Source organism: Pelophylax lessonae (genome assembly GCF_965119305.1).
Source record: "Pelophylax lessonae genome assembly, chromosome: 4".
Lineage (NCBI taxonomy): Eukaryota > Metazoa > Chordata > Amphibia > Anura > Ranidae > Pelophylax > Pelophylax lessonae.
In genome coordinates, this window is record NC_138771.1 from 554,610,672 (window position 1) to 554,637,759 (window position 27,088).

At 43.4% G+C, this 27,088-nt stretch overlaps 1 protein-coding gene across 1 annotated transcript in view; it reads left to right on the forward strand.

Annotated features, from left to right (window-relative positions):
- Positions 1 to 27,088, forward strand: part of POLD2 (DNA polymerase delta 2, accessory subunit) — a 53,056-nt gene that overhangs the window by 16,289 nt on the left and 9,679 nt on the right. Inside the window, exons 4-5 of the mRNA XM_082253396.1 lie at positions 22,494 to 22,617; positions 23,632 to 23,746. Coding sequence (XP_082109522.1) covers positions 22,494 to 22,617; positions 23,632 to 23,746 — 239 coding nt within the window. The remainder of the gene's footprint in view (positions 1 to 22,493; positions 22,618 to 23,631; positions 23,747 to 27,088) is intronic.

Sequence of the window (27,088 nt, forward strand, 5' to 3'; positions counted from 1 at the left end):
TCCGGGCAATTAGGGTGAACCTGGCAGCTACGGAGTATTTCAGGAAGTCAGACTCTCTATTTGTGCTCACAGATGGGCCTCAGAAAGAGTTGCCTGCTTCCTCTGCGACCATTTCCAGATGGATCAGACAGAAGGTTATCAGGCCTATTCCATCAGGGGTCAGGTTCCTCCTTTCCCTGTCAAGATACACTCTACTCGTGCGCTTTGTGCCTCCTGGGCCTTCCGTCATCAGGTGTCAGTGACGCAGGTTTGCAAGGCGGCCACCTGGTCGTCGTTGCAAACGTTCACAAAGTTCTATAAAGTGGATGTGTTGGCATCTGTGGATGCTTTGTTTGGCCGCAAGGTTTCGCAGGCTGCTGTTTAGAGGACTTGATCCTCTTTGAGGGTGTATTGTTTTTTTTTTCAGGTGGGCTCCAGTTGTTTTGGTTGAGCTCCTGTTGCCTGGTTGGCTACTATGTAACCTTGGGAATTTTTTGCTGTTCCCACCCCTCATGTTTAACACTGCTTTGGGACGTCCCAGTGGTTATGAAGATCAGAAGCTGTGTCCATCAATGAACGAAAGAGAAAATGTGATTTTTGACGTACCGTGAAATCCATTTCTCTGATGTTCTCTGACGGACACAGCACCCACCCCTCGGGAGAGTTGTAATTCTTCTGGCACTGCTTGTAATAAAACTGATTACCTATAGCAGAGAGAGGTAGTATACCCTCTAGGACTGCCCATAGGCATTGTCAGATTCTTTTTCTCACTATTGTCCTACTCCTGTAGGGGGCAGCATAATCCAGTGGTTATGAAGATCAGGAGCTGTGTCCATCAATGAACATCAGAGAAATGGATTTTACAGTAAGTCAAAGATCCCATTTTCTTTTTTTTTTTCCCTAATATTTAATGTTGGTAATATATTTTAAGTAATATGTGCAATGGCATCAGAGCCAAAAGAGTTTTACAGTTTTTTTTTTTTTTTTTTTGTTTTTTGCACTTCTGTTGGTCAAAAAGCAATATTTTTGTTTGTTTTATTTATAAAGTTCTATATCACAGCGGCTAAATCGGTGTCTGTAGTGCATGTTTTAACCTTAATACCATAAATAACGCATCATTCGATTTTTACTCCAGGAGTATATAATGTTTGGAAATTCTAGAGAAATGCTTAAATAGTGCATTACAATTTACCTAAACCCTCTAGATTTTAGTTAACTAAAATGTCCTGGAGATTTTAGTCGACCTAAATAAAACTAAATCAATTCAGATGACTAAAATACGACTAAAACTAAAATGGCATTTTAATAAAGACTATGACTAATACCAAATCAAAATTTGACGTCAAAATGAATACTGCATTTAATTCTAATTTTGGCCTATCCACCTAAATATAAAGGAGAAGTTCACCTTTATAAAACAAATATAAATGCATATGTTTTTACACATAAAAAAAATATGCATTTGTTTTTTCTGTAATAGACCTGTAAAGTATTGCACCCTTGATCAGCAGATCGTGGGTGTAATGCCACGGTCCTGCAGACTGTCTGTGTATCTGTCTGGCTCCGATACAGCCAGGCAGTTACGCTGTGGCAGGAAGACTTTATGAACTACCACAGTGCTCAACAGCCATGTGGTAGTTCATTAAAAACTACAATCCCCATTCACAGAACACTGTAAATGAATGACAAAGCCTGGCGGGCGGAGCCCCGCTTGGCCGCATTTTTTGCAGATTGTGACAGCTAGCAGGGGGTAAAAGATCCTCTGCTAGCTGTCAAAACAGGGGGATTGGGGGAACGGGTCAGTGCATCTGTAACATGTTACACCCTGAATATGGGTGTAACATGTTACAAAAAGTGAACCTTTTTTTTTTTTAGCAGTGTATGGCTAGCTTTAAAAAGGGGGGGTGGACCTGGCGCACAACTAGGGAGATGTGTGTCCAAAAAACTTCTACAAGCTCCAATGACAAACATGTACTAGTCCACTGAGCACAATAGCTTTATGATATAAATAGAAAAAGTCCATAAGAAAAGTCCATCTACATACGTCTCCGTGTACCACACTCCGCAGGCTGCTCTGCAAGCAAGTAGAAGGGACTTGTGATGAGCTGCAGGGAGAAAACAGGCGCCACACTGAGTGCAGTATGTCAGGATCATATGTTTAATAGACACAGTGAACAGGTACTCACAAGCGGTGTAATAAAAACAACATGGCAGTATTGCAAAGTGAAATGATGATCCCAATGTCCGGATTCAGGATGGCACAAGCGGTCTCGAAGCCCTGGGCAGTAGCGAATGGAGGATCGATACTTCCCATACACTAGGGACACAGCACCGGCCGTTCTGACGTCACTTCCGGGATGCGTACTGGCGCCGGCGACGCGTTGTCGGAGCATGCGCTCCTTCCTCAGGCCGATAAAGCGCCATTTTGGACAAGGGCTTAAATGGGCAGAGCGGCAGAGCCAGCTGGGTCCTAAAGGTGCCATAATTCTTGCTCAAAAGAAACCCTCTATAACGCTGGACTGGGGCTAGGTGCATTAGGAACATACAACCAAAGCAGTAGTCAACAAAAATGCAATGATCAACATTGGTCAGATTACACTTACATAAGAATATATTTAAATTAATTCAGAAAAAAATTCAGAAAAAAATTAATTCAGAAAAAAATTAAAAAAAAAACAAAAAAAAAAAAACATATATATAAAATTATATCGCTATTCATTTTATAACGCTATTCATTTTATAAAAACCACCATATTTAAAACCACCGAAAATATCTGAAAATTATCTAAAAAATTGTTAAAAAGCCATCAGCCAATATGACCATCCACTGATATATCCCATTAAATTATTCTGACTCCATATGTGGCTATTAGGAAAGGGACTATCAAAAAGGAGTGTTATAAATATACAAGAGTATTATGGATAAGATGAAGGGGCATATCTTTCAGATGTCTAATCCAAAAAAATATATTTTTATATATTTTTATTTATCCAATTGGATAGGGTCAAATGAGAGAATTGGTCTCAACTTCCTCATTCAAACCCCCCGGCACTAAAGTATCCAGGGTATAAATCCAGTAGGCCTCTCTTTGACATAGTCTCTTAAAACGTTCTGCTGACGATAAAGTAGCAGGTATAGACTCAATAATCCACACCCTGAGGCCGACCGACAGGTGTTCATGGTGCAGCAGGAAGTGGCATGGGACACTGTGCTTGTCATCACCAGCCTCCACAAACCTGCGATGTTCACCGAATCTCTTCCTCAGGGTGCGGATTGTCCTTCCTACATAAAAGAGCCCACATGGGCATGTAAGGCAATAAACAACAAATTCAGTGGAACAGTTGTAGAACTGTGTCAATGAATACGTTTTTCCCTTTACCTGAAACATTTTTTGTCCATGGGTGACATGTTTACAAGTCAAACACAACTTCTTACGGCATTGGAACATCCCAATAAGTGGGATCAAGCAAGGTCTCTCTAAAGATGATATAAGAGGATACTTCAACTTGCTGGGTGCCACCATGCTCTTGATGTTCCTAGCTCTTCTATAAGTAACCTTTGGTTTGGGGGGTAAATTCTCCCTCAGATTGGGGTCCTCCAGTAGAATTGGCCAATGTTTGACCCGAATTTTCTCCATTTTTTTAAACTTAGTGTGAAATTGAGTCACAAATCTGGGGATGGCAACCTCTACGTCAGATTTTTCCTTTTTAATACTTTCATGGCCGGCCAGATAGATGTTATGGGCATGGTTCAGAAGGGTTTCCGGAAAGGCCTTATCAGTAAATTTTTTCTTTAGTTGGGCACTCTGTTCTAAGTAGTCATTATTATTGGTGCAGTTTCTCCTCAATCTGCAGAACTGGCTCTTGGGGATGTTGTTTATCCACCTTGGGTGGTGGCAACTCTTAAAATGTAGGAAGGAGTTTCCCGCTGTGGGCTTCGTGTAATTTTTTGCTTCTATCCTTCCTTCACGATGGTATAAGAGTAAATCTAAAAAGGCCAGCTCTGCAGAATGGTGAACTGAAGTAAAGGATAAATTAAACACATTGCTATTACAGTGACTGACAAATTCAAGTAGTAGGGACTCAGAGCCATCCCAGACGACAATAATGTCGTCTATATATCTACCGTAAAAGACAACGTGAGAGGCATACGGATTGTTTTTCCAAATGTGTTTGTCCTCCCACATCCCCATGGTTAGATTGGCATAGCTGGGGGCAAAATTAGCCCCCATAGCAGTGCCATTTATTTGTACATAAAAGTCTCCATCGAACAAAAAATAGTTGTGGGTAAGGCAAAATCTGGTTGCCTCCACAATGAACCGAGCAGAGATGTATAGTAACGAAGTAGAACTACTTAAGTACTGTACTTAAGTACCGAAATGCGGTATCTATACTTTCCTAGAGTAGAATTTTTTTCTCCTACTTCTACTTTTACTTCACTACATTTTTTCGATGATTTCGATACTTCTAATCAAGTATTTTTTTTTTGTGCTGCATAGTTACTCGTTACTTTTAAAAAAATTACCACTGCCAGAACAGTAGATGGCAGGTTGCATAAAGCTCAAAAAAATGTGTATAATGTCATTTGTAAATCAGCGCATTCGAAAATAAAGGCTGTGTATAATAAAAGCTGCTATACCAAATCTTTCCAATAAAAAGAAAATATGAATCAAACAAATAAATGGTGCTACAGCGCTTAAAGTGCATCAAGAAACTACTAACAAACACCGGTTAATCATTTGAATAAATCATTTGAAATAATAAAAACAATAAGATGTTCATACTTTTGACTTCTTTCTTTAATAACTACATAACACAGTACTTGTACTTCTACTTTCAGTACTTGAGTAGAAATTTTTTTTCAAAACTACTGGTACTTTTTACTTTAAGTACTTAAGTAGCAAATTTTTTGAAAAAACTACTTGCAATACTTAAGTAAAAAAAATGTTGAATACTTTAGTACTTCTACTTAAGTAACTTTTTCTGCGAGCACTTCCACTTCTACTCAAGTAATTTTTTGATCGAGCACTTGTACTTTTACTCAAGTAGAAATTTCGAGTACTTTATACAAGTCTGGAACCGAGCTTGAGACGAGTTGATGGTAGGATGATCCATAAGGGACTGGGTGACTGCTTGTAGGCCTACAGAGTGTGGAATGGACGTATAAAGAGAATCCACATCAAGGGAAACCCACATATATGTGGATTCCCAACTATACGGTGCCAATAGCTCCAACAAATGGACCCCATCCCGAATATACGATGGAAGATTCTGAGCCAAAGGCTGCAGAAACTGATCTACATATTGGGAAAAAGGGTTGGTGACGCTGTCCATTGCTGCAACTATCGGCCTGCCGGGCGGATTCTGTAGATTCTTATGTACTTTTGGAATGTGATAAAAGTACGGTGTAGAATAGAAATCCCTGTGGAAAAAGGAATATTCTGACTTATTGATAATACCTTCTTCCTTAGCTTGTGTAATAAGTCCTATGGCTTCAAGGATATAACTAGGTTGGGGGTCAGCCGGCAATTTGCGATATGTGGTAGTATCCGCCAGTAAACGCTGGGCTTCTCTCAAATAGTCAACTCTGTCCTGGATGACTATCCCCCCTCCCTTATCTGCAGTTTTAATGATCAGATTATGATTTTTGGATAAATCGGTTAAGGCCTGTCTCTCAGCATGGCTTAAATTGTGGTTAAAAGAGAGGGACTTACTACAGGGATTGGTGTGGGTACACATCTTCTTTAGCTCAGAGAAGACCACCTGGTAAAACGTCTGTATGTATTGGCCTTTGGAATGCACAGGGTTAAATGTTGATTTTGCACGAAAGTTAGTGTGCTGGACTGGTGGAGATGTAGAAGGATGTTGAGTAAAGAACGCCAAATCCTCATCATCGTCACTAATATACAACTCCTCTAAGAGTTTCAATCCAATTGGCACCGTATAGTTGGGAATCCACATATATGTGGGTTTCCCTTGATGTGGATTCTCTTTATACGTCCATTCCACACTCTGTAGGCCTACAAGCAGTCACCCAGTCCCTTATGGATCATCCTACCATCAACTCGTCTCAAGCTCGGTTCATTGTGGAGGCAACCAGATTTTGCCTTACCCACAACTATTTTTTGTTCGATGGAGACTTTTATGTACAAATAAATGGCACTGCTATGGGGGCTAATTTTGCCCCCAGCTATGCCAATCTAACCATGGGGATGTGGGAGGACAAACACATTTGGAAAAACAATCCGTATGCCTCTCACGTTGTCTTTTACGGTAGATATATAGACGACATTATTGTCGTCTGGGATGGCTCTGAGTCCCTACTACTTGAATTTGTCAGTCACTGTAATAGCAATGTGTTTAATTTATCCTTTACTTCAGTTCACCATTCTGCAGAGCTGGCCTTTTTAGATTTACTCTTATACCATCGTGAAGGAAGGATAGAAGCAAAAAATTACACGAAGCCCACAGCGGGAAACTCATTCCTACATTTTATGAGTTGCCACCACCCAAGGTGGATAAACAACATCCCCAAGAGCCAGTTCTGCAGATTGAGGAGAAACTGCACCAATAATAATGACTACTTAGAACAGAGTGCCCAACTAAAGAAAAAATTTACTGATAAGGCCTTTCCGGAAACCCTTCTGAACCATGCCCATAACATCTATCTGGCTGGCCATGAAAGTATTAAAAAGGAAAAATCTGACGTAGAGGTTGCCATCCCCAGATTTGTGACTCAATTTCACACTAAGTTTAAAAAAATTGAGAAAATTCTGGTCAAACATTGGCCAATTCTACTGGAGGACCCCAATCTGAGGGAGAATTTACCCCCCAAACCAAAGGTTACTTATAGAAGAGCTAGGAACATCAAGAGCATGGGGGCACCCAGCAAGTTGAAGTATCCTCTTATATCATCTTTAGAGAGACCTTGCTTGATCCCACTTATTGGGATGTTCCAATGCCGTAAGAAGTTGTTTGACTTGTAAACATGTCACCCATGGACAAAAAATGTTTCAGGTAAAGGGAAAAACGTATTCATTGACACAGTTCTACAACTGTTCCACTGAATTTGTTGTTTATTGCCTTACATGCCCATGTGGGCTCTTTTATGTAGGAAGGACAATCCGCACCCTGAGGAAGAGATTCGGTGAACATCGCAGGTTTGTGGAGGCTGGTGATGACAAGCACAGTGTCCCACGCCACTTCCTGCTGCACCATGAACACCTGTCGGTCGGCCTCAGGGTGTGGATTATTGAGTCTATACCTGCTACTTTATCGTCAGCAGAACGTTTTAAGAGACGATGTCAAAGAGAGGCCTACTGGATTTATACCCTGGATACTTTAGTGCCGGGGGGTTTGAATGAGGAAGTTGAGACCAATTCTCTCATTTGACCCTATCCAATTGGATAAATAAAAATATATAAAAATATATTTTTTTGGATTAGACATCTGAAAGATATGCCCCTTCATCTTATCCATAATACTCTTGTATATTTATAACACTCCTTTTTGATAGTCCCTTTCCTAATAGCCACATATGGAGTCAGAATAATTTAATGGGATATATCAGTGGATGGTCATATTGGCTGATGGCTTTTTAACAATTTTTTAAACAATTTTTTAGATAATTTTCAGATATTTTCGGTGGTTTTAAATATGGTGGTTTTTATAAAATGAATAGCGATATAATTTTATATATATGTTTTTTTTTTTTTTTTTTTTTTTTTTTAATTTTTTTCTGAATTAATTTAAATGAATTTTTTTTTTTTTTTTTTTAAATTTTTTTCTGAATTAATTTTTTTCTGAATTTTTTTCTGAATTAATTTAAATATATTCTTATGTAAGTGTAATCTGACCAATGTTGATCATTGCATTTTTGTTGACTACTGCTTTGGTTGTATGTTCCTAATGCACCTAGCCCCAGTCCAGCGTTATAGAGGGTTTCTTTTGAGCAAGAATTATGGCACCTTTAGGACCCAGCTGGCTCTGCCGCTCTGCCCATTTAAGCCCTTGTCCAAAATGGCGCTTTATCGGCCTGAGGAAGGAGCGCATGCTCCGACAACGCGTCGCCGGCGCCAGTACGCATCCCGGAAGTGACGTCAGAACGGCCGGTGCTGTGTCCCTAGTGTATGGGAAGTATCGATCCTCCATTCGCTACTGCCCAGGGCTTCGAGACCGCTTGTGCCATCCTGAATCCGGACATTGGGATCATCATTTCACTTTGCAATACTGCCATGTTGTTTTTATTACACCGCTTGTGAGTACCTGTTCACTGTGTCTATTAAACATATGATCCTGACATACTGCACTCAGTGTGGCGCCTGTTTTCTCCCTATGGCTAGCTTTAGCCTGCCTTTTTTTTTTTTTTCTTTTTTGTTTTCATGCAATTCCTTTATCTTCCAGAGGATGTCAGTCACAGCTCTCCAACTGTATGGCATATAATGTTCCAAGTTCTTAATAAAAAGCATATACATCGTCTCTGTTACTATTTGTAGAAGTAACTAGACATTCCTGTGGAGAAGTTAGAAAATTTTATTTGATTTAGCTCTGAAAACGCATGCATTTTTTTTTCTTCCATATAGAGTCATGAGTAGTGCCGATTCGTATTTGGGGTTTTCTGCAGGACTCAAAGACTGAACAACAACAGGGTTTCTGTAGAAAAATAAGCTGTTTCTTATACTTTACTCCAGGCTTTTTGAGGCAAAATTGCAGACCATGACTCAAGAACATGCACTAGTTCTTCTAGTTGTGCAGTATATAAGGTGATTGTATTAGTGCACTTGCAACAGCTTTCGGGGCATATCTCCTGGCTCAAAGGTCCAACTAGTTGGATATATAAAAATATACATGCACATAATCGCTGTGCACATAGCCAAACTCTGGAAAGTCTATACTAGGACTTCAATAGAAGGAAAGCTGCAAATCATTTTTAATTGTGTTGGACTGGCATAGGCCCTGAGGACAGTGGGCATAGATTGTGGCAGTTGCCCCTAAAGCTCCCCAATGTTAAATGTGAGCACCCTTCAGTGCATAATAAAGCTACCCGAGTTATTAGGTGGGCTCTTTATTCTGTTGCATTTCAGTGTGCCTTGTAGGCGTTTCCACACCATCCTTGTGGTGCATTCATCAGACCAGGTGACTCTTTTCCAGTTACTGGCAATCCAGTGCTAATTTTCTTAGAGACGCACTGCAGATGCTGTTTGCAGTTCACCACTGGTAAAAGAGTGATGCTGGCGGGTCATCTGCTGTTATACTATTCCTCATACAGCCAGAAGTGCAACACATTGTGACCAAAGGCATGCAAGTCCCTCTTTTTTAAATTTTTTTAAAATACCTTCTTCCACATTACTAAATATTCTGGTGGTACCTGCGCTTTGTGCCTAAATATCCTTCCACTACAAACCCAGAAGCCACTTTATGTGCTCCCCAAAAGAGCACTATAATAACCAAAACAAAAAAGAAAAAAAAGCAGAGCTACCTAAATGTGCTAAATACCTACAAAGTGCTAATTAGTTGTTGATTGATCGATCAACTTAGGTACATTCAGCCTTCCCATACATGGTTAGAATCTCGGCCGGTTCCTGCTGGTGTTGAACCACTGTGTTTTATCAAGTCCAAAGCTAGCGCAGCCCTCTACCAGGAAATTCTAGAGAACTTCATGCTTCCCCCTGCTGACCAGCTTTATGGAGATGCTAATTTAATTTTCCAGTGGGACTTGGCACCTGCCAACACTGCCAAAAGTACCAATACCTTGTTTCGTGATCATGGTATCAATGTGCTTGATTGGCCAGCAAACTTGCCTGACCTAAACCCCATAGAAAATCTGTGGGGTATTGTCAAGAGGAAGATGAGACACCAGACCCAACAATGCAGACGAGCTGAAGGCTGCTATAAAAGCAACCTGGGCTTCCATAACACCTCAACAGTGCCACAGGCTGATTGCCTCCATGCCACACCACATTAATGCAATAACTCATGGAGCCCTGACCAAGTACTGAGTGCATACTATACTGTACATGGACATCATTTTCAATAAGCCAACATTTCTGTATTAAATATCCTTTTTTTTTTTTTACTTTCGTTCATTGATGGACACAACTCCTGATCTTTTGACCATTGGGTTATACTGCCCACTACAGGAGTAGGACACTAGGCAGTAAAATAACTTGACTATCCCTATGGGCAGTCCCAGGAGGTATACTCCCCCTCTCTGCTATAGGTACTCAGTTTTTTTTCTGTCTAATCAGGAGTAAGGAACTAGTTCCTTGCTGGGATCTCAGGTCCTGGAAATTTTTTTAATTTTAGATAATTTATTTTTTCTCCTGTTTTTTTTCCTTATCTGTCCGGGGGGGGGGGGGGGGGGCGTCCTTGGTCGTAACTCCGCTCAGGGAGTTTGGACACTGGAAGAGTCCAGAGTCCCGTTCAATGTACTGGAACAATGTAGTGGAACAAGAAGTGTATTGGCAGCTCTGGAGGTAGCGGCCATTCTTCGGTGGGCAGAACATTTCGTTCCGGCCCTCTTTGCTGTACACATTCCAGGGGTGGAACATTTTCAGGCTGATTATCTCAATTGACAGGCGTTGGACCAAGGGGAGTGGTCCCGTCATCTGGAGGGGTTTCATCAGCTGTGTCTCTGGTGGGGCACCCCCGAGGTGGATCTGTTGGCATCTCGGCTAAATAGGAAGGTGCTCAGGTTTGTGGCACGGTCATGGAATCCGCTAGCAGACACTACAGACTTGCTGGGGGCCCCCTGGGGCCAGTATCGTCTGATTTACGGCATCCCTCCTCTCAAGCTTCTGCCAAGACTCTTGCGAAGGATCGAGGCAGAAGGAATTCTGGTCATTCTAGTGGCCCTTGATTGGCCTCGCCGGTCTTGGTACATTGACCTGGTGTGGCTGGTCGCGGATCCCCCTTGCAGACTAACTCTTAGGGAGGATCTGCTGTCCCAAGGGCCAATCATTCATCCTGCTTTACAGTCGCTGTCTTTGACAGCTTGGCTGTTGAAAGCCAGGTGCCGATGGATAGAGGTTTCTCTAGGTCAGTGATTCCTACACTACTGAGGGCTAGGAAGTCTACTTCTAGGACAGTGATGGCAAACCTTGGCACCCCAGATGTTTTAGAACTACATCTCCCATGATGCTCATGCACTTCAGTGTAGTCAAGCATCATGGGAAATATAGTTCCAAAACATCTGGGGTGCCAAGGTTCATCATCACTGTTCTAGGAAGATCTACCATCATACGTGGGGGGTTGAGCAGAAATTGTCCTTAAGTACCATTAAGGGCCAGGTGTCGACCTCGGTGGTCTTCTTTCAATGACCCTTGGCCACACACTCCCTGGTGCGTACTTTTATTCAGGGGGTTCAACATTTGACTTCACCAGTGCAGCCCCTAATACCACCTTGGGATCTCAACTTGGTGCTTTCAGCTCTACAGAAGCCTCCCTTTGAAAATATTCAGGAGATTCCCCTGCTTACGCTATCCCTGGTCTTAGGAGGGTTTCATACGCTGGGATGACCCCCGGCAGGGCCCCTGGGCCTGCTACTAGGGTAGGCCCCACTAGGCCCAAGGTCACGTGCTCATCGGCGCGAAGCCGCCATTTTGCCATGGTCTGCAGCCTTAACAGGCCTCAGCAGCCAGCCTGGGTCTCCCTATCACTGTAATGCCGGTGGCCATTTTGCTGGAGACGAAACAGCACAGGAGCTTCTGGCTCTTATGGGCGGGGGCGTTTTGCTTCTACCTTCTCTTCTCCATGCTGCTGATGAACCTTGCTGTTTTCTCCATGTGGTAACTACTCTAGACTTACTGATGTAGGCTCTTTACCATGTGACCAGCTGTGTCCAATCACAGCTGGTCACATAGTAAATAGGAAGTGCCGTTGATCGGCTTTCCTCAGTTCTTTCCTGACAGGCACGAGTAGAGGAGAGCCGATCTGCGGCTCTCCTGACAGGGGGGGTCTGCACTTGTAATCAGAACATTGATTACCAGCATAGACCCTTGGGGGGGGGGGTGCCACTAGAGCCACCAGGGATGCCCACCATGGCCACCAGGGATGGCAATCAGGGAGCCCGCCAGTGACCTCCCCATCAGTGCTGCCCACCAGTGCCCATTATTGCCCACCAATGCCGCCCATCAGTGCCCACCAATGCTGCATATCAGTGCCGCATATTAGTGCCACCCCATCAGTGAAATATTAATATTGAAGGATATGGGCCCTACTTCTGATATATGCTGGTCTATGAGATATCTGTATATTTAGTATGATATGATATTATTGTGATGGATAAATAAATATAGAATACATTTTAAGGTGCTAGTGGTGTAAAGTGTACCATATGGTAAACATATAATATATAGAAAACACTCTTTGGCATACACAGCATACAATATGACTTTAAAAGTGCTCTTGTGCTCTGTGCCACGATGGGTGTGATAAATAAATAAAATATGTAAAAACATTTAAAAAAATTAAGTGATATCAAAACCAGTGATATTGTGAATATTCCTTAAAAAAGATTCCAAAAGAAATAAAGTGCTACAGTGTTATATGTGAAAAAATGATGAATTGATAATAGTGATAAATAAATTATTAAGTAAATAAATAAATAAATAAGTCCTTCAGATCAAATATATATCCAAAGTCCCAGTATTGTGTGCTGAAATGTGCAGTCAGCCACATTACTCTTTGAAGGTGCTATAGTGCCAAAACGATCCAAAAAGCGGAAGTGCTATCAATTTGTGGTTTCCCCTGTCGGTGCGGGCTCATCAGTGCAGGAAAAACTTATCCATTTACAAAATTTTATAACATAAACAAAAACTTTTCGGTCTTTTATTATTTGTTTAGCAAAAAAGAAAAAAACCTTGCGGTGATCAAATATCACCAAAAGAAAGCTCTATTTGTGGGAAAAAAATTACATAAATTTGGTTTAGGTACAGTGTTGCATGACCGCGCAATTGTCATTCAAAATGCAACAGCGCTAAAAGCTATAAATTGGCCTTGGCGGGAAGGGGGGAAAGTGCCCGGTATTGAAGTGGTTAAAGGTGAAGTGCACGCCAGTATCTGCGGACTTGATGGGACCTGTGGTGCCTTTGTAACCTCACTTAGCCTCAGGGGCGTTAGTATTTGGCATTTGGGCACGGATTGCTCCCTCTTAGGCCATTGCTCCTGTTTTCAGGAGAAGCTTCTGTTTAACCCCTTGCGGTGTAGGTTCCGGTGTTTCCCTGTCTACATTCTTACTGGGCAAACATGGATTACCCAAGTTTGTCTGCGACCCCCGATGTATCGTTGGGGCCTGCTTCTGATGCTCATGATGTGACTTTATTGTCTGTGATGCAAGAAATGTCCAGAAAAATGGTTATTGCGGCAGCATTTACTAAGAATCGCCCTTCACCCCCCCCTGTCTCATCTCAGATTCTGACGCCAATATGGTCGCCGGCGACGCAGACCCCCTTTTGGAGGATGCGTCTCCGCATTCAGACTTTTCTGACGCGGAAGAGGATGTTTCCACACCCGCCTTGGCACAGGAAAAGGTGCTGGTAGATGCTTTGATATCCTCAGTGAGGGACACCCTAAAAGTCACGGATGCGATTTCTAAATCGTAAGGAGCCTTGGTATCCTTTGGATCCCTCAGGGCAAAGAAATTGGCCAAGGTTTTTCCCTTGTCCCAAAGTCTTGTCTGCCTTGGTGGAGGAACAATGGCAGCAACCTAATCGCACACTTGCAATTCCCAAACATTTGGCTGGATGCTACCCGTTTGAGGAAGAGATCTTACGCAAATGGACAGTCCCCCCTCAGGTGGACCTCCAGATATGCGGTATTCACAAGGAAGCGGTTTTACTGGTGGCAGAATCCTCATCTCTCCCTGATCTTGTTGACAGACGTATTGGGGTCTTATCCCGACACCTGTATATGGTAGTGGGATCTATTCTCAGGCCTGCCCTGACTGCCTTTCTAGTCTCTCAGACTATGTTTGAATGGGTAAAGTCTCTGAGAGAGGCACTGAAGATAACCCCGTTACCATTATCTGACCTGGAACTCGCTGAGCAATTATCGCAGACTCTGCAATTTGTATGCGATTCTAACCTAGACGCTCTTCCGCTCGCGGCCAGAGGGTCAGTGGTAAGTGTGCTCATCAGACTTGCGATCTGGCTAAAGTCCTGGTCGGCCGACCCGTCAAAATCTTCTTAGAAGTCTGATCTTCCCTTTCAGGATGATCGCCTTTTTGGTTCCTCCTTGGATGACTTGATCAAGACGCACTAGGGAAAAGAGCACACTCCTTCCTCACTCAACTAAGGGTAAGTCTCCCTCGCATAAGTGAGGTCCTTCCTTTACAGCCCAGAAGCGTCTTTTTCGTGCGATGTGTCGCAGAAAACCAAACAGACTTCGGGCAGAAAAGGATCCGGCAATCTGTGGGCTGGTAAGCTAAAATTCTCTGCCCCCAGCACCTCCAGGCAGATCCCTTCTGCCTGAAGGGGTGCCCCCACTCACTTCAGGGGTGGGGGGGACGTCTCCGTTTCTTCCTGGATCCTTGGACCTCACTGTTGCACGACAGGTGGGTCCACAAGGTAATTAAGTCCGGGTACAAGATACAGTTTCGTTCCCTTCCGCCAGACAGATTTTTTCCCTCCAATCTTCAGCTGTCCCCAAACCGCCTTGCGGGGCTGCAGGAAGCGATTCGGGATATGTTGTCACAAGGTGTGATTGTACCAGTTCCTCATCAGGAACGCTTTTGAGGGTTCTATTCTAACCTGTTTACCGTTCCACGGAAGGAGGGCAAATTGTGTCCAATCTTGGACCTCAAAACTCTGAACTGGTTTGTGCGCGTCCAGAAATTTTGCATGGAGTCCATGTGGTCAGTGTTGGCGTTCTTGCATCAGGGGGACCTTCTGGCCTCGATCGATATCAAGAATGCCTATCTCCATGTCCCTATTTGCCAGGGTCATCAACGATTCTTCCGCTTCGCGGTGGGCAAGGACCATTTTCAATTTGTGGCGTTACCGTTTGGTTTCGCCTCTGCTCCCAGGGTCTTCACCAAGGTGTTGGCCCCTATCCTGGCTCTGCTACGACAGAGAGGAATAGCGATACTGGGGTACCTGGACGATCATCTTCTCCGAGCGTATTCGTCTGTGACATTGAAACGGAAATTGGGGTTGACCATTCACACTCTGAAGCAGTTCGGTTGGAATCTCAACCTTCAGAAATCTGCCCTGATTCCAACAACCAGACTGGAGCATCTAGGGATGATCCTGGATTCAGCTTTGACAAAGGTATTTCTACCTCCTGTGAAGTTACAGAATGTAAGGGAAGCGCTTCTGTCGCTGCTGGCTTGCGACCTGGTGTCTGTCAGGTCATCTATGCAAGTGCTGGGCATGATGGTGTCCTCCTTCGAGGCCCGACCATATGCTCAGGCCCACACGAGACTTTTGCAACAGGAGATCCTCATCAAATGGGACAAGGATCCTCTATCCCTGGTCAGTCTGATTCGTTTGAGTCGGAGATCCAAGGACTCCCTGAATTGGTGGCTCAGCTCTCCGAATATTCTCCACGGGAAATCCTTCCTTCCAGTGTTCTGGACGGTGGTGATGACAGATGCCTGTCTAACCGGTTGGGGGGGAGTGCTGAGCACCCTGAATGTTCAAGGGACCTGGGCGTTGGAAGAGTCCTATGCTTCTGTTCTGGAAATAAGAGCAATCGAGTTGAGCCTGTTCCACTGGACGGACAATCTCAAGGGGTGTTCTGTCAGAGTCCAGTCCGACATTGTCACAGCCGTGACATATGTCAATCATCAAGGGGGCACCATGAGTGCCCTGGCGGCTCTGGAGGTAGCCGAGATCCTGCGCTAGGCAGAGCATTATGTCCCAGCCATATCCGTCGTGTACATTCCCAGCGTAGACAATTGACAGGCGGACTACCTGAGTCGTCAAACCCTGGATCAGGGAGAGTGGTCCCTGCATCCACAGGTGTTCCACCAGCTGTGTCTCCGGTGGGGGACTCCGGATGTGGATCTGTTCGCCTCCAGATAAAACAGGAAAGTTTCAAAGTTTGTGGCTCGGTCCAGAGATCCTCTGGCCGACGCAGTAGACGTCCTGGTGGCCTGGAGCCAGTACGGGCTAATTTATGCGTTTCCTCCGCTGAAACTTTTATCTCGCCTGCTACGCAGGGTCGAGTTGGAGGGGATTCCAGTAATTCTGGTGGCTCCCGATTTGGTCCCAGAGAACCTGGTACGCCAACGTGATTTGACTGAAGGTCGTAGGTCCATGGACAGTTCCTCTGCAGGAAGATCTTCTATCCCAGGGTCCGATCTTCCATCCTGCTTTACAGTCGCTGGCTTTAACGGCTTGGCTGTTGAGAGCAAGATGTTAAAGGACAGGGGTCTGTCCGATTCTGTGATTCCCTCCTTACTCAAGGCTAGGAAGTCCACTTCTCTGAAGATTTATCATCGTACGTGGAAAGCGTACATTGCTTGGTGCGAATCGCTGAAGCTGCATCCTAGATCCTTCGCTATCAGCAGGATCCTGACTTTTTTTTACGGAAAGGGGTTGACCAACGTTTGGCGTTGGGCACTCTTAAGTGTCAGTTCTCAGCCTTGGCTGTGTACTTCCAACGCCCTTTGGCTACACACTCTTTGATTCGTACGTTTCTTCAGGGGGTTCGCCATTTGGCTCCCCCCCAGGAGGTCTCCTACCTCCTTGGGACCTAATTTGGTTCTATTGGTTCTTCAGAAATCTCCTTTTGAGAGCATAAGACACATTTCCTTGTTCGCCTTGTCGCAGAAAGTTGCCTTTTTGGTGGCTATCACCTCTGCGCGCAGGGATTCTGAACTAGTGGCGCTATCTTGCCGCTATCCTTATCTGGTAATACACAGGGATAAGGTAGTGTTATGGCCTAATCCACCGTTTCTTCCTAAGGTGGTTTCAGACTTCCATCTGAACGAAGACATAGTGCTTCCGTCACTCTGTCCGAAACCTTCACACCCTAAGGAAATTGCCTTGCATTGCTTGGATGTGGTTCAGGCGATACGGGTGTATCTGGAGACTGAGTCCTTTCGTAAGTCGGACTCTCTGTTCGTGATTACGAATGGACCCCGTAAGGGTCAGGTGGCGACCATCTCTCGATGGATCAGACAGACGGTGGTGAAGGCGTATTCTCTTAAGGGCAAGGTTCTTCCTTTCCCTGTCAAGACTCGCTCTACGTGGGCGTTAAGTGCCTCTTGGGCTTTCAGCCATCAGGCGTCCCGCGTCCGTGATGCAGGTTTGCAAGGCGGCCGATTGGTCGTCTGTACATACGATCACCAAGTTTTACAGAGTTGATGTGTTAGCATCCTCGGATGCGTCCTTTGGCTGCAAAGTTTTGCAGGCCACCATTTAAGGAGCAGTCTACTTTTCCTTCTCCTTTATGGTTTTGCTACAATTGAGCCCCAGCTTTTGCATGTTGGGCTCCATGTTATATAATTGGCTATGTTAGCCGTGGGAATTGCATTCTTTTAAGTTTGTTCTTTCCCCACCCCTCAGTGGTTACTGCTTTTGGACGTCCCATCCGTCTATGATTTAAAGCAGCAGCTACGTCCGTCGGTGGACGAAAGAGAAAATGGGATTTTTTTACTTACCGTAAAATCCATTTCTCTGAGTCCACCGACAGACGTAGCTCCCACCCCTCTTTTCTCTGAATAGTTGGGTTTTGGTTATTATTCACTGCTTGCAACTAAACCGAAGATGCAACGGTGAGGCCAGGGGTAATAACCCAGGGACCCTGCCCCCCTGGGCATGTCAAAGCCTGTGGCTCTACCTGGTCACTCCTAGTGGGAGGGGCTTGTTACTCATCCATCTATGATTGAAAGCAGCAGCTATGTCCATCGGTGGACTCAGAGAAATGCATTTTACAGTAAGTAAAAAATCCCATTTTTTTTTATTTTTTTTTTGTTTGCTCTTATGTAATATTCTAATTTTCTGAAATACTGAATTTTGGGTTTTCACTAGCTGTAAGCCATAATCATCAAAATAAAAGAAAGAAATGCTGGATATGTATCACTGTGTGTAACGCATCTTTATAAAATATGAGAGTTTTCACTTTTTGAATTGAATTACTGAAATTTACTTTTTGATTTTATTCAAATTTTTTGAGATGCACCTATATATCACAAAGTACTTTGTTTATACTACCATAAACGTTTCAATTGTACAATTTCTTCAAATGTCCATGCACGTGAATCATGCCAAAACATATGTGATCCAAAACCAGTGCTCCACAGCAATGTGCCACGCTATTCGGTATCACTAGTATCTTGTTGTCCAGAGTGTCCACTTAAATAGTGCTTACTTACCAGCTACAGTTGACCCCTTTAAAAACTATAACAAGGTCAATATGTGCCTTTTACTTTGCCAAGATCATTCTTTCCAGTTTTTCATGACTTTTGGAAGGTCTCAAACTGTATTCACATTAACCCTTTTAATTGCTCAGGCAGAGGGACAGTTAAAGAAAAAAATGGATCTCTGTGCAATGAGTTTATTTAAAAAAAATATTAAAAATGTACAGTATGCACTCACATAAATTTGTGCCTCATCCGGCACCTGGTATGACCAGCCAAACTTAGGGTTGGAAACACTGCTGATCCTCCTGAGTTCTGAAGCCAGCTTGCGTTCCAAGTATGATGTCAGCGGTTGTGATGTAATTGACCAGAAGTCCCGCCTCTACACATTTCCTCACCAGACGTCATTGGGAAGCTCCTCCCACATTGAAAACATTTTGATTAGGTGTATTGTATCCTATCCATTCATTGTACATTTCGAAGTCTAATGCTTTTGAAAAACTCAAAATCTTTCTTGGTGTTGCTCAGACCTATCTTGCACATTATGCATTTTTCATTCTATGTAACCTGTCATGTGCAAATCATGTGTTTGAAATATAGTTACTGATGTTTTTCTCATTCAGCATATGGAGATTACAAGGGTGATCATAGGTTTTCTGTTTTTCATTGCAGACATTACTATCGTGTTTATACAGTGGAAATAATAGTCTACACACCCCTGTTAAAATGTCAGGTTTCTGTGATGTAAAAAAAATGAGACAAAGATAAATAATTTCAGAATGTTTTCCACCTTGAATGGGACCTATAAACTGTACAACAAAATCTTTTAGGTGGAGAGAAGTAAAAATAAAAAACTAAAATAATATGGTTGCATAAATCTTAACCGATTCCTGACCGGCCGTCGCCTATTTACTGCGGCAATGTGGCTCTGCTGCGTAAATCGACGTAGGTCTACATCGGTCGCAAGCAGGCAGCTATGGGGCGAGTGCCCCACTCGGCATCAGGGAAGCCGATGCACGGGTCAGGCGGCTCCGATTGCCGCCTGACACCCACGATCGTTCCACGCTGAGAGAGAAAAACGGTCAGCTGTTGTAAACACAGCTGACCGTTCCTCTCTCTGGAATGATCACAGAGCCCCTGTGATCCTTCTATATAGGATCACAGGTCTCTATGATCATTTCAGAAGCCACACACCCCCCCCCCCACAGTTAACCCCTTCCCTGCCAGTGTCATTATTACAGTAACAGTGCATATTTTTAGCACTGATTACTATAGTGTCACTGGTCCCCCCCAAAAGTGTCAAAAATGTACAGCGTCGCACGACCGCTCAATTGTCCGTTAAATTAATGCAGTGCCGAATTGCAAAATATGGCCTGGTCATTAGGGGGGCAAATCTTCCGGTCCAGAACTGGTTAAACAAATGCTTTGTTGAAGCACCTTTTGATTTTATTACAGCACTCAGTCTTTTTGGGTATGAGTCTATCAGCATGGCACATCCTGACTTGGCAATATTTGCCCACTCTTTGCAAAAACACTCCAAATCTGTCAGATTACGAGGGCATCTCCTGTGCACAGCCCTCTTCAGATCACTCCACAGATTTTCAATCGGATTCAGGTCTGGGCTCTGGCTGGGCTGAGCCCAGACATATGAAGAATACGGGAGATTGTTGTCACATGTACTACACAGCCAGTACTTGCCAGACATTCCTACAGCTCCCTTAATGTTGTTGTAGGCCTCTTGGCAGCCTCTCTGACCAGTTTTCTTCTCGTCTTTTCATTTGTTTTGGAGGGACATCCAGTTCTTGGTAATGTCACTGTTTTGCCATATTTTCTCCACTTGTTGATAACTGTCTTCACTGTGTTCCATGGTATATCTAATGCCTTGGAAATTCTTTTGTACCCTTCTCCTGACTGATGCCTTTTACAATGAGCTCCCTCTGATACTTTGGAGGCTCTCTGCGGACTGTTGGATGCGACTAAGAGAATGTCAGAAGAGACCTACTAGAACAGCTAAACTTTATTTGGGGTTAATCAATGGGATTTTTAAATATTGGCAGGTGTGTACTGACTACTGTTTCAAATGAGTTTGAATGTAAATGAACACTGCTACATCCCCAGTTATAAGAGGGTGTGCACAATTATGCAACCACATTTTTTGAATATTTTTTTTTTTTTAATTTCCCAACTCCCCCTAAAAGATTTCCTTTTTTTTTATTTAATTGAGTTGTAAAGTTTATAGGTCACATTTAAAGGTTCTGAAATGATTTATCTTTGTCTCATTTTTTTACATCTCATAAACCTGACATTTTAACAGGGGTTTGTAGACTTTTTATATCCTGTAGCACCCTACAGGTAGGTGCTAGGTAATAGTATAGTGGGCCTTGGCTGCCTAACAGCAGGGCCATGATTTCAGCTGGGCTGTCATGTCTCCCAGGTGTGGTTACTGAGAGGGGGAGTTTCCCCACTGGCTCTGTGATTATCATTGGGCAGTGGAGGAAACCCAATCAGTGGCCCATTCAGGCTTGTATCTACCCCAGAAGGCAGATTCTGCCGCAGAGGATTCTGGGAGGGGGTATAAGTTGGAAGGGAACGCATGACCCAGCATCTTTGGCGGGAAGCAGAGTCCCAGGAGGGAGAGTATGGCTGTCTCTCCTCCTGTCAGAGGGATCGGAAGTCTCGGGTGTCTGCCTGAGAGTTGCAGAGTGAGCTGAGCTGCAGAGGGGATCTGGTGTGCCGAGGACCAGTGGAGGAAGAGGGGTTCAGTTCCAGGAAAGCCTGCCAAGGTCATGAGTACTGTGAACTGCCCCAAGGGGTCTGCCTAATGTACAGGGGACCACTCCAGTGAAGGTCCCAGGGATCCAGGAGTCAGCTAGCTGTAAAGGGGGTGCCTAGTCTGAGGACCCTGAAGTGTTAGAGTGGGTACCTAGTGAGCGGGCCCTGAAGTGTAAAAGGGGCGCCAGCTGTTGGGCCCTGAAGAGTCAGTGTACAGTGTGAAGTGTACAGAGGTGAGAGTTGCAGCAGCGCAAGCATTTACAAAGAGCTACCTCGGTCAGTGAAGGGCTGAAAGGAGCTGTTCAGTGACTTTTGAGCTAAATCGAGTGTCAGGAGTCAAGTGTTCTACAATCCTGGATCTTCTGAGTTAACAAACAAGTTAAAGTCAAGGTTCCAGCACAAGTTCAGTATCACAGTATCTTTAAGCGTCAGAAAGCGCTGGTCGGCATTCAGCTGGCGTCAGGACAGCGCCAACGGGCATATTTCTGTATAGTGTCCCAGTCAAACCTAGTTGAGCCTTAGGAGTATCCCACTCATTCCCTTCTCCCATCCCCAAAATACAAAACAAACCAAAGATGCCGGAATGGTCATTGACTCAGTTCTCAAACTTGGGTTCACAACTCAAATGTGTTGGAGGTGTCACCAGTAACAATGGCAGACCCACCTCAGGCCCAATACCTGGAAATATTGCTACATTTGGGGGCTCCTCTGGGATTTTGCCATTAGTTACTGGGCAGGTTGCCCCTGGCAACGGCAGAAGAAAAAGTAAAAAAAGTCAATTTTTGTGCCCAGAACTGTTGTTCAAGCGCCAAGCCAGGTGTGAGACCGGATCTGCAGGAGGCAGGGAGAGTGGGATGAAGCTAGAAGCACACATGGAAGGTTGCTTGCCCAATGCCTGGAAATATTGCTACATTCCATTGTATAACTCCCCAAAGTACAGCACAAGTAAACACCAATAATTTGATCCTACTGTGCCAAATCACTAAAATACAATATTCCTCAAAATCTCCTGTGTGTGCAACAAGCAATATCAAAAATACATAAAAAGGGGGAATAATCACTAAATGCATTATATACTGTAAATAATATGACATTCACAAACAGTCCACAATCTTCTTTATAAATGAGTGTTCTTGTTGTGATTAATATTATTATGATTATTATCATGTAACAATGGAAGTAGTGGTCTAATGTCTTATATCACAGTCATAGAGGTGGCCACAGGTTAGACAGAATCAATTGAACCTTATTGGTTTGTTTTTGGGCTGCCAGATGATACCACATACAAATTCACGGAGCCAGAATGCTGGTAAAATTTAACCCTGGGACCCTGCACCATGGATGGTAATACCTTTTTGTGTCTCCATGCTACAGACATGGTGTGGATTTACTGATGACTGGCTGGTTCTTCTAACCGAATCCCTTTTCATCTTTACAGCACAATCTTCTGCCTCAGCCACCCAGACAAAAATATATCAGTGACTCAGATGAGCTTATACTGGAGGATGAACTTCAGAGGATTAAGCTGGAGGGGGCCACAGATGTACAGAAGTTTGTGACAGGTAGGTATCGTTCATCAGTATTTTCATTGACGATTGTAGAAATTTAAAGGGAACACCTCCTTTAACCACTTTCTCCTTTGTTTTAAAGTGCAAAAGTAAGCGTAAAGTGATTGTAAAGTCTCATTTTTAATAAAAATAACAAACATGTTATACTTCCCTATTATTATTATACGGGATTTATATAGTGCCAACAGTTTGTGCAGGTAAGCATTAGGGGGGGGGGGCTGAGGGGGGGCTGCTCTTAATGCATTTAATATTATAATCAAATTATCCGCTGACTTTTCTTATATGGCTTATGTGCCTTGGCAAGCTTTAGACCCCATAATGTAATGCTACAGTAATATTTAGTTGTGTGCATGCTCAGAGACAAGTAATGCAGTAGTAGAGAAAAGAGACCAGAGAGTAATGATCTTATTAAAACAAAGACAGAATCCCAACTGGCAAAGGGGTGTTTTTTTTTTTCTAACCACAATGGGCAAAGCAGGAAAAACTTGCAGTGAATGTAAACTGCTTTATATTGGTGCATTTATCAAACAAATTAAAGGCGAAATTCACATTTAGAAAAAAAAAGCACATTTATTTTATTTATTTTTTTCTAAGGAGCCTGCAGAGCATAGCACCCCCGCGATCAGCAGAGTCCTTCTGACTCTCAGGATAGCTGTCTGCCCGTACTTCTGATATGGGCAGGCAGGACGATGAATGAACTATGGATGCTCAACAGCTCCCTCACAGTTCATTGAGAACTACAAGCTGTTGGCTGCAGTGGCTGATGGTACTTGTAGTCTATTAACAGGAAACTGTGGAAGAAAAACACGGCTTTGTGGGCAGTTTGGCAAGAAACAAGACACTTCCTCCTGTGTGAGGGTAGAGTTTTCCTTATGTCTGGTTTTTCCTCAGTGTCCACAAATTGTATAATCACAATAATTACTGTCTGTTATTAAAAACATGTTGATTGTATCAGTGTTTGCTGTATTTGACATGTTTTAAACCTCTATACTAATCTTCTTCCTGAAGGTGCTGTTATTGCAGTGCTCGGTTCAGAGGGTGATGCTGGGAATTTTGTAGTGGAAGACTTCTGCCTGGCCTCCCTCCCCCCACAATCTCCCCTGCCAGAACTGGGTGAGGACAGGTATGTCCCCTACCATTTATTATTCACGTATCATGTGATTCACTTGGAGCCCTAGGATTATCATTGTGCACGTCTGGTAGGCTGCTGTCTCCTGTTTCACAGTTTATGCTGACACATGCAAGTTTCACAGAAATGTACTTTAAGGAAGACATATCTGCTTTCCTAAGCACCAGAAACCACAGTAGTTCTGTAGCCAGAGCTGGGCACATGGAATACATTGTAGAGAATCATCGCCTGATTTCTGTTACTTTTCCTTAACCCCATCTCTGAAGTTCTGAGCGTGTTTATGTGATTAGAGTGTTCTGCCATTTCTTAGCCTCAGTCACCATCCACTTTTTGTTAATTATCTGGCGCTGGGATAACAGCTGATGATGTTCTGATTTAGCCATACCAAATATCAGATTTTATTTTCTCATAGGGTTCTTTTCCTTGCAAAGCGTGAGGAAAGTTTAGTAGGTATAGCTAAAGGGACTTGAGGTTTAATCCCTCCTCGGCACTCTGGATGTTGGGATGGGTGTGGTGAAAAGAGGAGGGAGGGTAGGCACATTATAAGGTGGGCACCCCCCTTCTTTGAAGTTTACTATCACTTCCTTTAATGGTAACAATGGACACAGACAGAAATAAATAATTAAATCAAAGTAGTCCTCAGAGGCTCGGCCACTCTATTCAAATAATTGGCTGGTTTTCCACTTAAACAGCTACTGGCATGCTTGCTTCTTCTGCTAAGAGGAAATGTAATGGCTTACTACCACATAGTTACATAGTAGGTGAGGTTGAATAAAGACAATAGTCCATCCAGTTCAACCTGTGTAGGTGTGTGTGGCTGTAATCATCTCACATAGCCCTGAATGTTCTGATCCTTGAGATGTACATCTAAGAGTCTTTTGAAAGCCACCATACTTCCCGCAGAAACCACCTCTTGTGGTAGAGAATTCCACAATCTTGTAGCCCTAACAGTAAAGAACCCCCCACGTTGCCTGAGGTTAAAACGCTTCTCCTCTAATCGCATTGTATGCCCTCGAGTCCTCATGCAATCCCTTGGACTGAATAGCTGTTTTTCTAAGCTGAGATCCCCATTGAGATATTTATAAATTGCTATCATGTCCCCCCCTGGACTCTCTCCAGCTCCAACACATCCCTCCTGAGGACTGGCAACCAGAACTGGACAGAAAACTCCAGATGCGGTCGGACCAGAGTTTTATAAAACCCTTTCTGGATTGTTATAGTTTGTACTCGGCTTTAACACCAGGCTGCTACATATGAGTACAGCTGGTGTCCTGAGCATGCTCACTCATTGCTCCCAGCACTCCCAACTCGCAGTCACTGACCACTACTAGTCATACGATCCGGAGCCAGTGGGGTGTGCTACCGATCACGGGATCACTGAGACAGCCAACTACAGTGATCACATGACTGGTTTACCCATATAATGCCTTAGATTTTACAAACTTTTAAAAGGCTGGGAAGGGTTAATCCTAACCACTACTGTTTTCTAATAATTTGTGGGTCCTAAATTCCTTTTCTTTGGGAAACCAGTGAACATGGTATTACTGTTGCTGTTCATTATGGGTTTAAAGTAAATATAGTAAACTATTATGTTTTTTCCTGCTCATTTTGAATGGCTGCGATTTGTTGCGTAAATGTACCAGCTGTCATATTGTGACTCCAACCAACATCCCTTCTGTCAAACTTCTAGAAACTAATGTCATGGTGGCAAATGATTATCACACTGTTGATATCCATAACTTTGTCCATACAGATTTTGCCGCCAACAAAATTAGTACTTGTTTATGTGTAGGAGCCTGCAGTATTTTAATGTCATCAAATGGGCAGACAATGTTGAGTTAAGCTTTAAGAATAAACAGAGTTTGACGTGTCTTGAATATTTTGGATTTCTGCCTAATTTTATGGAGAAATAAACTTGTGTTCATTCTGGGAAAGCACAAAGAGAGTCGTTTCATGAGGAATTTGCAAATGAGCAGTTGTGTAATGGAACGCACATGTATGATTTGCTCAGATATGAGGTTCGGTGACCAGGACCGTGCTCTGATCAGTCACAGTGATCCTGTGAGAGGCTGACGTTCTGTGGGATTCTAGGCCTCAGTGCTTGGAAGTATTCATAAACCTTTATGTATGCTTGTTATGTGCTTCAAACCTCCTTGTATAAATACATTTAGATTCCAGCTTCAGTCTGTGTATATGGATACAGTATATTTGCTATCAATGCATAAATGTATTCTTTGGCCTTTGTGTGCATGCGCAAACATACTTCTACATTCACACAAAAAGTGTCAGCTCTCCTGGCCCAGACTTGCTATAGAGGGTTACTGCAGACTCTGACACGTGAGGAGTGTCTTCAAAAAGCAACACTTTATACCTCTTGTGGTGATGACCTCCAAAGCATGATTGAAATATTGCCTGATCGTGCTCTTTTCTTTGTTTGTCTTTTATGTTCCGTGTTATTAAAGCTGAACATCAGGCAGAGTTAAAAGACACAAATTAATGCAACTCCATATTCATTAGTACATTATTAAATGTATTTTAAATACCTGAATTTGTTTTGGCGTGAGCCTCTTGCAATCTCCAGTATCGTAGGACTCCGACTGGGAGAGAGAAACAGCACAATAAGCCAGTCAGTCTCCTGCCTCTGTTTACTGTCCATTCAAGGGGCAAGTGGTAAGTGGTACTTAACTGCAGCAGGCAGATAATATACACTCTGCCCTACAAGACAGGGCTGTGCTGTATATGAAAATGTATACATATCATACATTCTTTTTTTTTTTTCCTTTGACAATTACTTATGTAACTGACGGGGGATATAACCCTCTCATCCAAACTGAAAAGTTTTCTTTAAAGTTTTACTTTAACCCTTTTACCGTCATCGATGTAAAAACTGTGTCAATGGCTTTGGGGGATTTACACACACTCCAGGTGGCTGCAGCTGCCGGGAGTCTCTGTAAATCTGACAATCTGGCTGTCAGATAGAAGCAATCAGCCACCAGATCGCTTCCACACCCCTTTTTTAACCGTGGGTTCCGCCTCCACCACCATTACTGGGCTCCGTACGCCCATTGGCAGACCAAGGACCAGCATGGCAGGTGCTACTGGGTAGAGGGGAGGGGGCAGGTGAGATCAGCAAGCATCTATTCACTGATCCCCTCTTCCTGTTACTGACCTGAAAGCGATGTGTAAAACATCACTTTCGGGTCCTAGTGTCACTGCTGATCTTTTGGACCCCTGATGTTCCATTAAATGGAACATCACATGGGGGGGTTGTGCCCTATGTGATTTAAAAAAAACAAAAACAAAAAAAAAAACATATCGCCACACACATCAGAGTGA